Source organism: Colias eurytheme, chromosome 24, assembly GCF_061535395.1.
Source record: "Colias eurytheme isolate Ceu_HAF_F1 chromosome 24, ilColEury1 Martin Lab GWU primary, whole genome shotgun sequence".
Lineage (NCBI taxonomy): Eukaryota > Metazoa > Arthropoda > Insecta > Lepidoptera > Pieridae > Colias > Colias eurytheme.
The window spans coordinates 4,109,297-4,125,820 of NC_143003.1; the positions used below are offsets into that span (position 1 = coordinate 4,109,297).

Below are 16,524 nucleotides of genomic sequence, written 5' to 3' on the forward strand. Positions count from 1 at the left end.
GTTTTAGTTTTTAAGAGTTATAAAAGTAAAGTCTGTTTAGTAAGTTAGGACGGCTATTACAAAGAATGTAATGCAATTATAATAGCCAATTTTATAAGCATACGTCACATAGCACCATGATATAAATGCATTCAAATATTAAAGAAAATATTACACAATATGATTGTGAATTAAATTTACAAAAACATACTAAAATTTTAGGATTGTGAAATATGTATCATTATTAGGCTGCTTTCCACCAATAATGTGCGAGGATTGTGTTTGTAAATAGAGTCTGGCCAGCCAAAGCTGAACCCAGTGTTTTTTGTAGCGGCCACACTATGAAATGTCATGATGGCGTTTCTGCGTAGTTAGTTGTCAGTTTTGTTGAAAACGGTTCAAATCATTTGCTTTAATAATGTTTAAATCCTGCTATGTTGTGTACCTAATGATCACCTTTGATCACCTTTAAGAATATCAAAAGTATCAAAATGTTTTTTTCCTACTAAAGCCGATGTTACCAGGTCCATATTTTTTTTAATTTGCCGCCCTTTACTGGGTTCAGCTTTGGCTGGCCAGACTGTAACCAATAGTATTGCTTCAAACTTCAAACTAAATGCAGCGTTTTTACAAACACATTCCTCGCTACACTTACATAGTAACTTAATCTGTGGCAACTCATCCTAGCTCATTATTGGTGGAAAAGCACCCTTAGCATTTGATACTATTTTGTAAGATAAATAAGTAATAACAGACAGGAATTTTATTTTTCTAAAAAATTGTGTTACCGTGACTTTACTTTTATAATCTAGGCGATAAGGTCTAAAATTGAACACAGTTCGAAATCTTAAAACTATTAAGGCACTTATAATAAAACTAATTATCACACTGTGCTTTAACAACACTATTCATAAGATAATGCATAAGAAATGTTCATAAAATATTAAACAACTATAAAACCAAAGAGAAGAGTGAATTTAACCATAATACAATAATTATGTACTTACTTATAAAATTATAGATTTTTTTCTCATACAGATATTATTTTATAAGAATTTTTTATTAATAAAAAGAAAGATATGCGTAATGCAATATTACGAAGTTTATCATAATATAATATCCCTTAAATATTTATAGTGTTATATGAGATTATAACATTCGTGTTATACGTCTTATATTAAACAAAAAATGCATAAAAATCTTGCATTAAAACAACTTACGTATAAACAAATTGTGACAAATATTCACAACAAAAATATTATAAAATACATTCTTTATCTAGAATCTGTTAAGCAAATAATATCAAAAAACATATCAATCTGTTTTAATACTCATAAATAATACGCGATCATGAAAATTATTAATAAAAACAAAAACAATAATAAAAAAGCATTTACGGAATGTAGAAATAATTTCGTTCGTTTCGAACGCTTAAAAGCGAATTTCAAATCGAGGTAACATATTAAAACGCGTCTAAAAGTATACCGTATACACGGCGAAAATAATTTTCATCTACCCTCCACTGAGGTGTCTTCGCCCACAAAATCAACGGAGCTATTTCCTTCCAAAAAGTCCATGTTATTTAACTGCCTTTTCAATAATAAATGCGGCGTTTTCCTAACGTGCTGTTCCTTTATAAAGCTCGGCACCATTTGCTTAATCTCCATTAAATACTGAACGATGACCCTTTCAAAGAACAGGGCAAAGACGAAGTTGAGGCACGCTAGAGCCAAAACAATGTACGCCATTAAAGTATCTTTTGGCATCTGTAATTCTAAGAAATCAGCTAACCATTGCGCGGGAGACACGGTGATATAAATACAAATAGCTAACATGACGAGAATGCTAATCATCAATTGTTTATTTGTCACTACGGATTTACGATAGGGGGCGCCGTGGCTGAAAACGATAGCCAGAATAATGTACTGGAACATAGAAATGGTGTAAATAGCGTAGTTCTCCCAACACTTATTGGCCTCTTCACCTTCGAACGTATGACGCACGTACCACGGGAAGTACGTAATCGCTAGATAGCTCAAATATTGTGCGATTGTTATTAGAAACATTTGTCCAATCAGCGATACGAGGGGAACAATACCAAGTAGAGAAGTCAATGGGGGTATTTTGGACAATTTACCAGTATGGGCTTCGGTCATACCAAAGAAGAAGGCGAAATTGACGATCAGAGCGACATCTATGAACAGAAATTCGAAATCTGTTAAATTCGAATCGAAATAGTAGAGAAAAGCGACGGAGAGGAACTCTGTAAGGGAATACGCGATCATGAATTTAAAGACGCCAAAGCTGGTAGTTAAGGCCGCCCTTCCCTCGCGTAGTACTCGGGAAACGCAGACGATGTCGGGGTGCGAGCTAGTGAAGGGCGCGGCTACACTGCTCTCTAGTTCTGATAGTGATATGCCCGTATGAGCGGCCCGCAGGGCTCCACAGTCGTTCGCACCGTCACCGCACATACCTGTAAGTGAATATTGCCAATCTAGTTAACAAAATTAATCGAGATTAAAACATTTGCAAGCCTTTAAACATAAGTTAGGTTATATCGAATGAACCTTACTCATTTCGCCCTGTGTATACAAAACCAAGCAAATAAATTTAATTTATTGCTAAGTGTAGCATTTTTTTAGGATTTAATTCCGTACAATATTATATAGCTAGAGAGCTAGCGCAAAGCTACCTGTATGTATTTGACCAGACCTGGATTTTTGTGTGTTGATTCCCCTATACCTACTATACATGAGATGAGGAGTCACTAAGCCCAGAGTGGTGGACGGGGCGCGCGCTCAGGGAAGACAGGTGGAAATTTTTGGCGAACTATGAAACCATTTGACCACGTCTGCCATTTTGATATTTGAAAATATATTATTATTACTATCGGAAAATAACAATGGCAGACCATTATCACGCGGATAACATTTTGGCAGACACTTATGAAAGTGCTGAAAAAAATACAATTTTGAAAGTATTTGACCAGATCTGCCATTCATATATTTTATTTATTAGGGTCTTAAAAACTTATTTTCGAAACGGCAGACATTTTCATTGCGTACAGACTTCAGCAGACAACTAAACTTTACAGACTTCAGCAGTCAACAAGACTTAGGTTCTACATGGTCAGATGTATATATGTATTACGTTCCCTGACCTTACATCAATGATTTACTTTATTAATGTTTTTATGGTCATTTACATTTAATTTTGAAAACTATGGAATAAAATTTATAAATTTGATGATACAAAACATTCGTAAAGAATCTCAAATATAAAGTTGTGTTGCAAATAACAAATCATCATTTAAATATTTAGTTTATTTCTTTATTTAAGAAACAATAATTAACAATTACAAAACAACATAAAAAAAACACGCATGCATTTATTGAAATGTTCATTCATCATCACTATCGTATGGCGTTGTGTGACTCGTCTTCATAATCCATTGAATCGGATTCTGTAAAAGTAAAACGTTAATTATATAATAACAGAAATGAGTAAAGTCAAAAATAATTATTAAAGAATTAATCATTATAAACTTACCTAGTAAGGCAATGCCTTTGATGTCGCACGATGCCGCCGCGCCGCCAGTGTAGGTACTTCTGCTGCTACATGAAAATATGCTAGGGTTGCAACAAATGGGAAATAAAACAATTGTGATTATTACTATTATGATGTAATCATTTATTCATATGTACATTCAAAACAATTGCGATTATTAAATCTGATGTAATTATTTTTTCATAAATATATAATTATTATTAATTACATAATATATTACACTGTGAAATATTTACGTATCACTTTATTTTTGATGTTCTTAATTGTCTTTTATAAAACTAAATTTAAGTCACGCATTCGCATTGGGATCAACAATCCGATAAGAAAAGAATGGAGACAACATATACATAGCTTTGATTTCAATTCTACAGATACAAAATATACAATCTATCTAAAATGATACAACGGATGTTTCCTGCGTTTTCTCGTCAAAATACCGAAAAAACGTAATTATTGTATAGTAGTTGGGCGTGAAAGTAAAAAAACAAATGAAAAGTGTTTTCCATATGATTATTTATTAAATTTACGCGATTAATAATTAATAATTTCAACGATACAATTTAGTAACCGAGAATTCAGAGAAGGATTAAAGAAAATAAATACCTGCCTGATCATTTTATCAAACTCTAAAAGAATTATGGTTATTTCGCATCACTCGGTTTATTAGTTTGGTAATAATTATTAAAGGTAGTTACAACCCTAGCCATTGAGTCGAACGGTAGGCAACACAATATCGACTTTGTGCGGGTACATATCGTACATTTCTTCTTGCTGTGAAGCGTAATTATTATTATTAAGATTTTTTAGGCTATTTATAGCGTAGTAATTTTCACTTTTGCATGGAAGTGATGTACCTATCTGCTAGTATCTAATCTGTACTGAAAACATCTGGCAATAACCGTTAGAGTGGGAACCGAAAAGAGCCCTCTCAGGTATAAAACCTAGACTATTTGAATGCTAGTAACTATATAAAATAAAAATACTATAGGCTAGAGTGAGAATAATATTGATATATATGGAAAAAAATAGCTACAGAGATAGTACTGTATGCATAGATCTGACCATGTAGTAGCTAGTTTTTGTTGTCTGCTGAAGTCTGTACGCAATGAAAATGTCTGCCGTTTCGAAAATAAGTTCTTAAGACCCTAATAAATAAAATATATGAATGGCAGATCTGGTCAAATACTTTCAAAATTGTATTTTTTTCAGCACTTTCATAAGTGTCTGCCAGAATGTTATCCGCGTGATAATGGTCTGCCATTGTTATTTTCCGATAGTAATAATAATCTATTTTCAAATATCAAAATGGCAGACGTGGTCAAATGGTTTCAAAGTTCGCCAAAAATTTCCACCTGTCTTACCTAAGCGCGCGCCCCGTCCACCACTCTGGGCTTAGTGACTCCTCATCTCATGTATAGTAGGTATAGGGGAATCAACACACAAAAATCCAGCTCTGGTCAAATACATACAGGTAGCTTTGCGCTAGCTCTCTAGCTAATAGTATCTGACGCAAATCGCATCTTCACGTTCATCGATGACAAACAAGAAACTTTTATAACTTCAATAATGATGAATAATTCAAACTCAAACTCAAACATTTATTTATTCAATTAAACTTTCGCAGCACTTTCAAATCGTCATTACATATTTTTTACAATTACCACCGATTCGGAAAGCAGTATCTTTATACATAATAAGTACTTAGTAAGCAAATAACTCACCAACATAATAGCCAAGGGCCTGATAATCAGTTATCAGTTGTTGCTTTTGATCCGGCGACATTCTTGCGAACACCGCGCCTCTTTCTATCACACGACCCACACTGGACGGGTGGTGTTCACGGAGAGCCTTATTAAAAAAAAATTGGTTGTCTGTAAAGTCGGTTTACTAACGATAGTTGAACGTGACAACGCCCGATTGTGCTTCTTTGTCGCTCGTTCCGCGCTCTCACTTGCACTTCAAGCCTAACATGGAACGCCTCAGAGCGAGGTAAAGCCGCATGAGTCATGTTTTTTCGTGCGTGCAGCCATCTCTATCGAATTATAAGACGTTGTCACGTCAAAACAAACATATGCTTAAAAAATACCATTTCATTAGCCAGCTTCATAGCTTATGGATATTCAGTATGCACCTATCCGTTGAGAGCGCGTATTCCATTACTTATGGAACCGTTCGAGTTATTTTATGCCTACGCTTGATTGAGCGTAGGTTCAAAATTGAACGAATGGCGCTGTTAGCAATAGAATACGCGCATTCAACGCGCAAATTGCGCGATGACAGTGTTTTGTAAATATTTAACGAATTCGCGAAACTGACCGAAAGATAAGTGTACATATATTTTATAATACATTTATTTTTCGTGAAATAAATATGTTAGTTATGTATCTATTCAAAAACTGATTTTAAAAATATAATAAGTAAAACAAACTCACCCTCCAAGCGTCCCCGCTCATCACAAACTTGTACCCCACCCCTCGCGGGGCCTCCACGTCCCCCCTCCCGCTCGCCCCCTCTCCCCCCGCGCCCCACGACCCCACCCCGCTGTCCTCCGTCTTACTGGCCCCCGTGAACGGCACACGCTTGCCTATTGGTACCTAGAATAATGAAAAATTGATGAGATCCGGCTCGAAGGACCAAAAGTACTCAATAAGGTACGAATGCACATCTGTATTTTAAATATTTGCATCATAACATGATATTGAATCATATTGGTTGCTTAAAGATATGTAAATCACTTGAGATGTGCTATATTTTGTAAAATATATGTAAACAAACAAAAAAAAAATCGTTCTTTCTGAATGGTTTTACAGATTATTGGTATGTAATTAATACTATTACGCATTTTTTAATACACTAAGCCTTATAGATTGAACCGGCTTTAGATATTACATTACGTTTTTACACATTTACACAACAAATAACATTTTTCCATCTACCCGCATTTCAAATTATTAAACATATTGGAATTTATTAAACTTTGAATATTACAAACACAGTTATAAGAATATTGTTACATACAAGTAGATATTCTATGTATAAATGAATAATTGGAAATTAGTTGTCGAGCGTTGCGAAGGGGGCTATATGGAAAAAATTTAGACGAAAAGTTGTAACGATACTTTTTGTATTGTTGTAAGCCGTGCGGCGTGCGTGTTTATCTGTCTGTCTCGCTCTCTCATAGAAAAAAGCCAGTTATTTTAGTGACTACGTTCCATCCGGGTGTCCCTTGACACCTCTCAAGTTTAAATTTATAAAAATAGAAAAATTTCGATCACGGGACGAATGATCGAATTTTTTCTAATCTTTATAAATTTATATTTATAAAGCATTTGAATGCCTTAAATCAAAAATATCAAATTCACGTCTCAAGTCTTTGTTTTATTATAAAACTTACCCCATGCAGCGTGCTTTGGCAGTAAAGAACGGGTCCGCCATTCTCGTGATGTAAAGTGAGATGGACCACTCGTTCCCCGCTCGCTAATATACCACACTCTTTGGCCACACTCACTGCTGTGTGTATGTTATCACCTGTAAGATAATAAATATTTATACGTACATAAATCAGAAATAAATCGGGGTTAAATTTTTCATTCTTATCTCATACTAGCGATCCGCTCCGGCTTCACCCGTGGTACATATTTCGCAATAAGAGGTAGCCTTTTCTCAGGGTCTAAAGATTATCTGTGCCAAATTTCATCAAAATCGGTTCAGTAGTTAATGCGTGAAAACCATACATACATACAAACCTTTCCTCTTTATAATATTATTATGTAGTATAGAAAATGTCACTGATCAATCAAATAACATCAGTTTTCTACTAGAATATATTTAAATACACATAAATTACAGGCAAAAAATATGTACGATAGAACTTACTAAAAATAACGTATTTACTACACAACAACTACAAACCAATATAGTTATAATATTGGTTTGTTAGTTTATTAGAACTAACGAAACGAACAAACGAACTTATAACATTGTACTAGTATAACAATCATTCGACTGGATAATCTAAATAATTTGGAAAATCCAAAAGTGCACGCCTCATAATTTTTTTTTAATAAACATTTATTAATTATTATTTTTGTTTATTTAATAACAATTAAACCACATCGAATCAGACCCTGAAAAATGAAAGGGTTCTATTCCTGAGCATACTCAAGCGTAAGAGAAAAAAAAAGACTCGATTAGTAAAGTATTTCGGTCGCTATCGTGTTAACAAGAAAAAGGATCCGCACATACAGACACACGGACGTCCAAGACAGAACTTTTTTAAACTGTTTTTTAACTAGTTTAAATAACAAAAATGACATCAAAAATATCATGAATGTTAAAAATAGTGTTTTTTCTTAATATGTGTGTGTATGTATTATCTTACAAGTGCAATGTATGATACATAAAGACATTTTAAGTTTGAAAAATCAGATGTTTTGCGCGAAGCGACAGTAGTACCCACCTCAACGCTTCGCTTATGAGGCGTGCAATATAGTTTCCCAACATAATTTCCCAAGAAAAATCGACACTATATGTCAACAATAAATACCTGTAATCATGACTATGTGTATGTTTGCCTCCTTCAGCTCCCTTATGATTCCTGTCGTAGCGGCTTTTAGTCGGTTTTCCATTATTACTAATCCTAGGAATTCTAACTCGCATTCTACCTGAATTTAAAAGATAAATTATGTGAGTTTAGCAATACAATATTTTGTCTGTTTCACTTTGTAATATTTTGAACAATGTTTATATTAAAACGTGTTGAAAAAAGACGCTTTAAAAAGAAACCAATAAAAAAAAGTATTTACTTTGTGTCTGTCACGTTTATGAAATAATGAAGAGAAACATTTTCTGAAGAGATAACAGTTTAGAATATATTGTAACTTAATACGATAGCGGATAATACAAAGGTCTATAATGTTAAAGACTCTGCTACTTGTATATAACTACATACTTTGAATACTTACATAAAACAATAAATTGACTCATCCATCCCAATATTGTATCTTGTATTAATTATAAATAGAAAAATGTATTAAACATTTTTTTAAAGGTTTTTGGTACGAAGATAAAAATTAAACTGATAATTGTTAAACTTTAAATTGAATTTATATTTTTGGTTTTATGGCATTCAAATGCTTTATAAATATAAATTTATAAAGAATAGAAAAAATTCGATCACGAGGCGGGACTCGAACCCGCATCCTTCGCGCCATTCCGGGGCGGATGCCTGACCAACTCAGCCACTCGTGACCCGCCAGAGCAATCGAATTTATTCTATTCTTTCAGTTTTATGTGTCTGAAGGGACACACCGCGCGCCATCTATTGAGATGATTAACAACCATTTCAAAATGGAATGGCGCGAAGGATGCGGGTTCGAGTCCCGCCTCGTGATCGAATTTTTTCTATTCTTTATAAATTTATATTTATAAAGCATTTGAATGCCATAAAACCAAAAATATAAATTCAACAAAAAAGGTCGTGTTCCATCGTTACAATATTGTATTCACTGAAAAGTGCTTCATATTGGTTGAAATGGTTGTTAATCATCTCAATAGATGGCGCGCGGTGTGTCCCTTCAGACACATAAAACTGAAAGAATAGAATAAATTCGATTGCTCTGGCGGGTCACGAGTGGCTGAGTTGGTCAGGCATCCGCCCCGGAATGGCGCGAAGGATGCGGGTTCGAGTCCCGCCTCGTGATCGAATTTTTTCTATTCTTTATAAATTTAAACTTTAAATTTCTTACCTCTTCCCTATCCATTCTTTGCAATTGTTTGTATGTAGTTTCCATAATGCGGGTCGACATTGCTATTACTCTGTACCCCTTCTCGGCGTATGAACTCAACACTTCATTTAGATTATTCGGAACTACAAATAAAAGATTTATTCTTCAATATTTTTAAAATATGCCATCGTAATTTTACCTAGTTAAGTGAAACTTTGTCTTTCATAAACTTAAAACAGAAAAAAAAATTGGTTTCTTATCCTGAATTTTAATTAATTATGCATCAAATTACCAATATTTATATCACAATACTATAAAGTTACATTTGTAACAGTGCAGTGTACTAAAACCGACAAATCTAATCGAAAATAACCAAAAAGAAATCAGGATAAGATTTTTTTTCATCATCTATCCGTGCAAACTATGAACGGCCTCCTTATCATACTGTGATTTAAAAAGGCATTATTTCCGATTATTACCGTAATCAAAATATTTATATCACATTTCCGAAAAATTCTATTAAAAAAATTGGTTGCCTGTAAAGTCGGTTTACTGACGATAGAACGCGACAACGTCCGATTGTGCTTCTTTGTCGCTCGTTCCGCGCTCTCGCTTGCACTTCAAGCCTAACATGGAACGCCTCAGAGCGAGGTAACGCCGCATGAGTCATGTTTTTTCGTGCGTGCATCCGGCTCTATCGAATTATAAGGCTGGTTTTAGTTTTACGCCGACGGCACGCGCACCGTCAGCGCTGATGGCCGAGATATATGGACTTCTAGGAAGCGTTTTTAAATGATGCGTACCTATCAGCGCGCACAGTGGTCAGCGCTGATAGCTACGCGGCCGTACGCGTCGCGCGTCGGCCCCGCGTAGCTGTCGGCGCTGACGATGGCCCGAGCGCCTCTGCTTTCAGTGAGCGTTCTAGCGTCGAGCGGAGCGGCAGCAATAATTAACACACTCCGCATTTTGGTCGTCGTCTGTACAGTATGGCGGTCAGTACGATACTAAAACGAGCCACGCTGAGCCTCAGCGCTGACAAACTACGCGCTGAGCTATGAGCGCTGACGGTGAGCGTGAGACTAAAATCAGCCTAAGACGTTGTCACGTCAAAAACAAATGCTTACCAGTTTCCGGTTTGCACAAACCCCTCAACATTTCTGGGGCACCCTTACAGTACACCCTTAGTACATCTTCACCCAGTAACCTCACCACCACTGAAGATCTTTGCAGTGTTGACACGAATTGGTACTGCTGCACTATCCCTATTTCTAGAGGCATCTGAAATATGTAATAAATATATGTATCTATACTAATATTATAAAGCTGAAGAGTTTGTTTGTTTGAACGCTAACGCTAATCTCAGAAACAACTGGTCCGATTTGAAAAATTCTTTCGGTGTTATATAGCTCATTTATCGAGGAAGGCTATTAAGCCTAATAGCCTTCCTCGATAAATGGGCTATATAACACCGAAAGAATCTCTCAAGAAAGTCTCAGCGAGATTATATATAGCCATATATAATCTCGCTGAGACCAACAGGAGCGGAGCACTGCGGGTAAAACCGCGAAGCACAGCTAGTCTAATCTAATATACAGTGGTGGACGTTTAATTAGAAACACGTAACAGGATGAAGTAGTCATCAAATTTATTTACTTTTGTGTATTAACGTATTAGTGATTAAGCATTATTTCATATGTAATAGAACACCCGTTAATCTAGTTTTATAATAAATTGCTTATTTTTAATCAAACGTTAGCTTAAATTAATAAAATTAAACAACTTTAAGTGAAACCTGATTTCCAAGCATTTTCACTCTGGACAACAAATTAGAAACAGCATGCTTCGAGTGTTCCAAAGTCAAAACCTGTTGAAATGCCGACAATATTTTTTTTCTTCTACAAATATTTGCACCGTTTTTTAAACATGCCGTATAAAAGTTTCTGAAAATTAATTTGCTTTGCAGTATAAATGGGTAAAAGTAACAATTGTGACCCATCAACAAGAAAAATTATTTTAAGTTTACATTTTGACAAAAACTGGAGTTACAGGAAAGAATAAAATCATTTAGAGTGTTTGATAAAAAGATATTCAATGCTACAGTTTATTTAAAAGAGCATGGTACTTCTGATTAAGTGCCTAAAAAAGCTCGACCATGAAAAACCACTGCTCGCGAGCATAAGCAAATAATTATTTTCTCAAAGATGGATCCATTTAAAGGTTCCAATTCTATTAGAAAATATGTTTTTGCAAACGTGTTAAAATCTCATACAATCTAAGGCACGAAGTTGTAAAGCCGTTGTTGTCTATAAAGATTATAACAGTGTAAAAACAACCCCATAGATGCCCATACTATAATGTTTCCTCCGCCATGCTTAACTGTTTATTTATTATCTAAGGCCTGGTTAACTTAACGACGCGTGTATCCTTTGCCATCAAAATTGATTAAATTAATATTAGTTTTATCCCAAAATAAAACTTTTTCACTGGCGTACTGTCCACTAGCATTATTTCTAAGTAAATGAAACACGTTGTTCCCTTCCTTGTAAGAAGCTGAACTTTCCTGGCGTCTCTCCAAAAAATTTTGCCTCAAATTACCGCCTGCGAACCGATCTCATCGACACATTGCGAGGTTCATCTTCGGAAAAAACTAATTTTATAATAGAATTTGAACTTTTAAATGGATCCATCTTTGCCAAAAGAATCATTTGCCTATCCTCGCGTGCAGTGGTTTTTCATGATAGAGCTTTTCTAGGCACTTTTTCGGAAGTACCATGCTCTTTTAAATAAACTATAGCATTTAATATATTTTTATCGAACACTCTAAATGATTTGCAATTTTCCTGTAACTCTAGTTTTTGTCAAAATGTAAACTTAAAATTATTTTTCTTGTTGATTGGTCACAAATCATACTTTTAACCATTTATACTGTAAAGCAAATTAATTTTCAGAAACTTTTAGATAGAATGTTTAAAAAACGGTGAAAATATTTGTAGAAGAAAGAATATTGGCGGCATTTCAACAGGTTTTGACTTTGGATCACGCGAAGCATGCTGTTTCTAATTTGTTGTCCAGACTGAAAATACTCGGAAATCAGATTTCACTTAAAGTTGTTTAATTTTATTAATTTAAGCTAATGTTTGATTAAAATTAAGCATTGTCTTATAAAACTAGATAAACGGGTGTTCTATTACATACGAAATAATACTTAATCTTTAATACGTTAATACGTAAATGTTAAATGAATTTGATGACTACTTCATCGTGTTACGAGTTTCTAATTAAACGTCCACCACTGTATATTATAAAGGCGAAAGTTTGTAAGGATGTATGGATGTATGGATGTATGGATGTAATATATATTATAAAGGCGAAAGTTTGTAAGGATGTATGGATGTATGGATGTATGGATGTATGGATGTATGGATGTTTGTTACTCTTTCACGTAAAAACTACTGAACCGATTACAATGAATTTTAGCACACATATAGAGGGTAACTTGGATTAACACATAGGATAGTTTTTATCCCGGAAATCCCACGGGAACGGGAACTATGCGGGTTTTCCTTTGCAAACGCGGGCGAAGCCGCGGGCGGAAATAATATATATTATAAAGGCGAAAGTTTGTAAGGATGTATGGATGTATGGATGTATGGATGTATGGATGTTTGTTACTCTTTCACGTAAAAACTACTGAACCGATTACAATGAATTTTAGCACACATATAGAGGGTAACTTGGATTAACACATAGGATAGTTTTTATCCCGGAAATCCCACGGGAACGGGAACTATGCGGGTTTTCCTTTGCAAACGCGGGCGAAGCCGCGGGCGGAAATCTAGTACTATTATAAAGGCGAAAGTTTGTATGGATGTATGGATGTATGGATGTTTGTTACTCTTTCACGTAAAAACTACTGAACCGATTACAATGAAATTTAGCACACATATAGAGGGTAACTTGGATTAACACATAGGATAGGTTTTATCCCGGAAATCCCACGGGAACGGGAACTATGCGGGTTTTCCTTTGAAAATGCGGGCGAAGCCGCGGGCGGAAATCTAGTATATAATAATGATATACCTATGGCAACATTTGTCATAAAACGCCAAAAGCAGGATACTTCTTAAATTTAATTGTATTGCGGTTAGGTTAGGTATTTTGAAGGTCTTCAATATTCTTAAAATCCATTTGTAAAACACAGAATCTATTTTCACTGGTTTATTAGTGAAACCTTAAAATGATTTTAAAAGTAATCAGCACACTATCAAAAACATAACTCTGTAATATTGTAATTATAACATTAAAGAAACCCGCATAGTTCCCGTATCCGTGGGATTTACGGGATAAAACCTATCCTATGTGTTAATCCAAATTACCCTCTATATGTGTGCTAAATTTCATTGTAATCGGTTCAGTAGTATTTGCGTGAAAGAGTAACAAACACACACATACATATCCTCACAAACTTTCGCATTTATAATATTAGTAGGATAATATAATACACAAATTGTTTACCTAATAAAAACACATTTGCCATTTTAAAGTTAAATTCGACTTACATGCATATCATCTACGTTAATATTCGCAGATCCCTTTGGTTTCACAATGGTAGGCGTCAATATTTCATAGTTAGATAATTCTGGAACATCTGGCTCTTCCAGTAACCAGCCGGTTGATTCGAACATCTGTTGAAAACATCCAGTAATGTAGTTAATAGTTATAGTACATTTTAAATTATTTTTATTATATAAAAAAATGGTATGTAATCGCAGAAATCAATATACATAATATTATAATATGTAAACGTAGAAATGTATGCATCGTCTACGATTTGCCACCTGCGGTGTTCCCGAACAACTACGACATTGGGGCCTTCAAGAAAAGAGCTTATTTGTACATAAAAGGCCGGCAAAGCACCTGCAACACTTCTAGTGTTACAAGTGTATATGGGCGGTGGTGACCACTTAACATCAGGTGGCCCACCTGCCCCTTTGCTTGTTCTGTCATAAAAAAAAATCGTCTCAAAATTATAATAAAGCAGATAAACATATGGATAACATTTATAATAATCTAAGTATATGACAACATTGTTACAAAATAATATAGCTCACCAAATACAATGTACTTTTCATCATCACTTTTAAAATTACATTTAAAAGTGTCGTGCACAACAATATTATACCTGAGTAGAAGTAAGAAGTAGAGCATTCATCATTGAATATTTTTTTCACACTTCTAAAGTCTAAACCATCACAAAACCTTGCAAAACTAGTTTAAGTTGTTTTATTATTAGTTTAGTTTCTGTGTAAAGTTTTTAGTGTTAGTCAATACCGCATTAGGTTAAGCCTGTAATGGTTATTTGATTTAATGATAAATAAATAATAAATAATATTATAAAGAGGAAAAGTTTGTAATTATGTAATTATGTATGTATGTATTGTTTTCACGTATAAACCTCTTAACCGATTTTGATGAAATTTGGCACAGACAATCTTTAGACCCTGAGAAAGAATATAGGCTACCTTTTATTGCGAAATATGTAAAACCGGCGAAGCCGGGGCGGACCGCTAGTGATAAATAAATAAATAACATTTCCGAAACTACCCTCACTTTACCCACCTTCAAATCAAGTGGATCACCAGCCAGTTCTCCATGTAGGACCGTCAAGCTATGACAGGAGGCCATACCGATCTTCAGTTCGTGTAGATCATTCATCTGTCTCGGGTCCCGCTGAGCCTGGCCCAGTAGTGGGGGGGAGGTCGCAGTACTGACGGCTACCACCCCCCACATGTCTAGACCGTCTTCTGTTAGTGTGCCCGTCTAATGACCAGAAATAGCTAGTTAATTTTTGTTTCAGGACGATAAATTGTATACACCCATTTAAATAAAAAATAATAAAAATTCTTTATTGACAAAAGTTTTACATATAAAATATACCAGAAGATTATATATATAATCATTTATAGCTAAACATAAGACCCGACGTTATAAAACTCGACTGAGTAAAGCACAGAGTAAATACGTACATGAGCACAACTACATGCAATAATTCATTGTTGAAGAAATAGCGACGCTTGTTGTTAAGCAATAAAGTACAATTCAGCTTGCAACAATCAACAACAACAATCGCTATTTTACGGCTACCATCCCCCACATGTTTAGACCGTCTTCTGTTAGTGTGCCCGGACTTTTTTCAGGACAATAAATTGTACACTTGCACAATCGCTATCTAACTTGTCATTAAACTACAGAATACACTCTGAGAATGGAGGTGATAACGGGTAAGGATTGTGTAAATCTTTGTAACATCTCACATAAATGTTTTAAATTTATATGTCAAACATAACATCATCCAAAAATACAGCGAAAGGTATATTAGGAGTCTGGGATTTATATATTGTTGTAATCAACCAATTTTTTTTTGTTCAATAAAATTGTTGCTAAATTCTAAATAATCTCCTCACCTTATCAAAACAGATACAATCGAGCGAGCCGCTAACATTAACCGCTCTAGTATTAAGGCAAGTAATACGCGCGCGTCGTAACCGCGCAACTGCGTACAGACGTCCAACTGTCATGGCCGCGGGCAACGCCGGGGGAACTACTATAGTTATTATGTCTAGCGCTTTGATCACTATGTCGCGGGCTGTTAGCGATCTGGCTGCCTAGAGTAAAAAAAAATAAATAAAAAACACTTTATTGTACAATGCACAGATATAAAAATATGTACAATAACATACAAAATATTCACCGTACAAAATGGCTTTTACTTTCAGAGTAAAAGAATAACAATAAGTAAATACTAAACGTTCACGTTATAGTAAAAGTTAATAAAACAACTTATAATTATTTTTATTTATGAAGGGACAGTAGTAATATTATCCAAAATATTCAAGCTAAAAGATATTGACAGCATTATCGAATTATTAAAAATGTGTTAAGTATTGTAAATACAAAAAACATTAAATTATCTGTGTATCTATGCAAAATAATATTAAATAACCAAAATAGTAAGAACTGTTCAAATTTACCTTTAATGCTACAGTATACGCAAGTCCCAATACGGAGATACAAGCCAAAATAAATATAAACTTGTACGAATCTCTGTCAAATTTGAAGTCAGCTGGAACCGGGTATAATATACTACGAACTAGCTGGCCTTTACTTGTATTGTACCCTGTGCGTAATACGAGCGCTCTAAAACAACAAATCAATAATTTACAATGTAAGAAATAAATTTTAAAAGAACTTA

At 34.6% G+C, this 16,524-nt stretch overlaps 1 protein-coding gene across 3 annotated transcripts in view; it reads right to left on the reverse strand.

The window, feature by feature from the left end:
- Positions 1-1,211: 1,211 nt before the first annotated feature.
- The window catches only part of anne (polyamine-transporting ATPase anne boleyn), a 47,423-nt gene continuing 32,110 nt past the window's right edge, over positions 1,212-16,524 (reverse strand). For all 3 annotated transcript variants that reach the window (XM_090115828.1, XM_090115827.1, XM_090115826.1), the window contains 11 exons: positions 16,304-16,469; positions 15,737-15,937; positions 14,892-15,092; positions 13,832-13,957; positions 10,397-10,550; positions 9,294-9,415; positions 8,093-8,210; positions 6,941-7,074; positions 5,979-6,140; positions 5,268-5,394; positions 1,212-2,452 (listed from right to left, as the gene is read on the reverse strand). In XM_090115828.1, the coding sequence (XP_089971954.1) occupies positions 1,488-2,452; positions 5,268-5,394; positions 5,979-6,140; positions 6,941-7,074; positions 8,093-8,210; positions 9,294-9,415; positions 10,397-10,550; positions 13,832-13,957; positions 14,892-15,092; positions 15,737-15,937; positions 16,304-16,469 (2,476 nt within the window). In that variant the 3' untranslated portion in view covers positions 1,212-1,487. The remainder of the gene's footprint in view (positions 2,453-5,267; positions 5,395-5,978; positions 6,141-6,940; positions 7,075-8,092; positions 8,211-9,293; positions 9,416-10,396; positions 10,551-13,831; positions 13,958-14,891; positions 15,093-15,736; positions 15,938-16,303; positions 16,470-16,524) is intronic.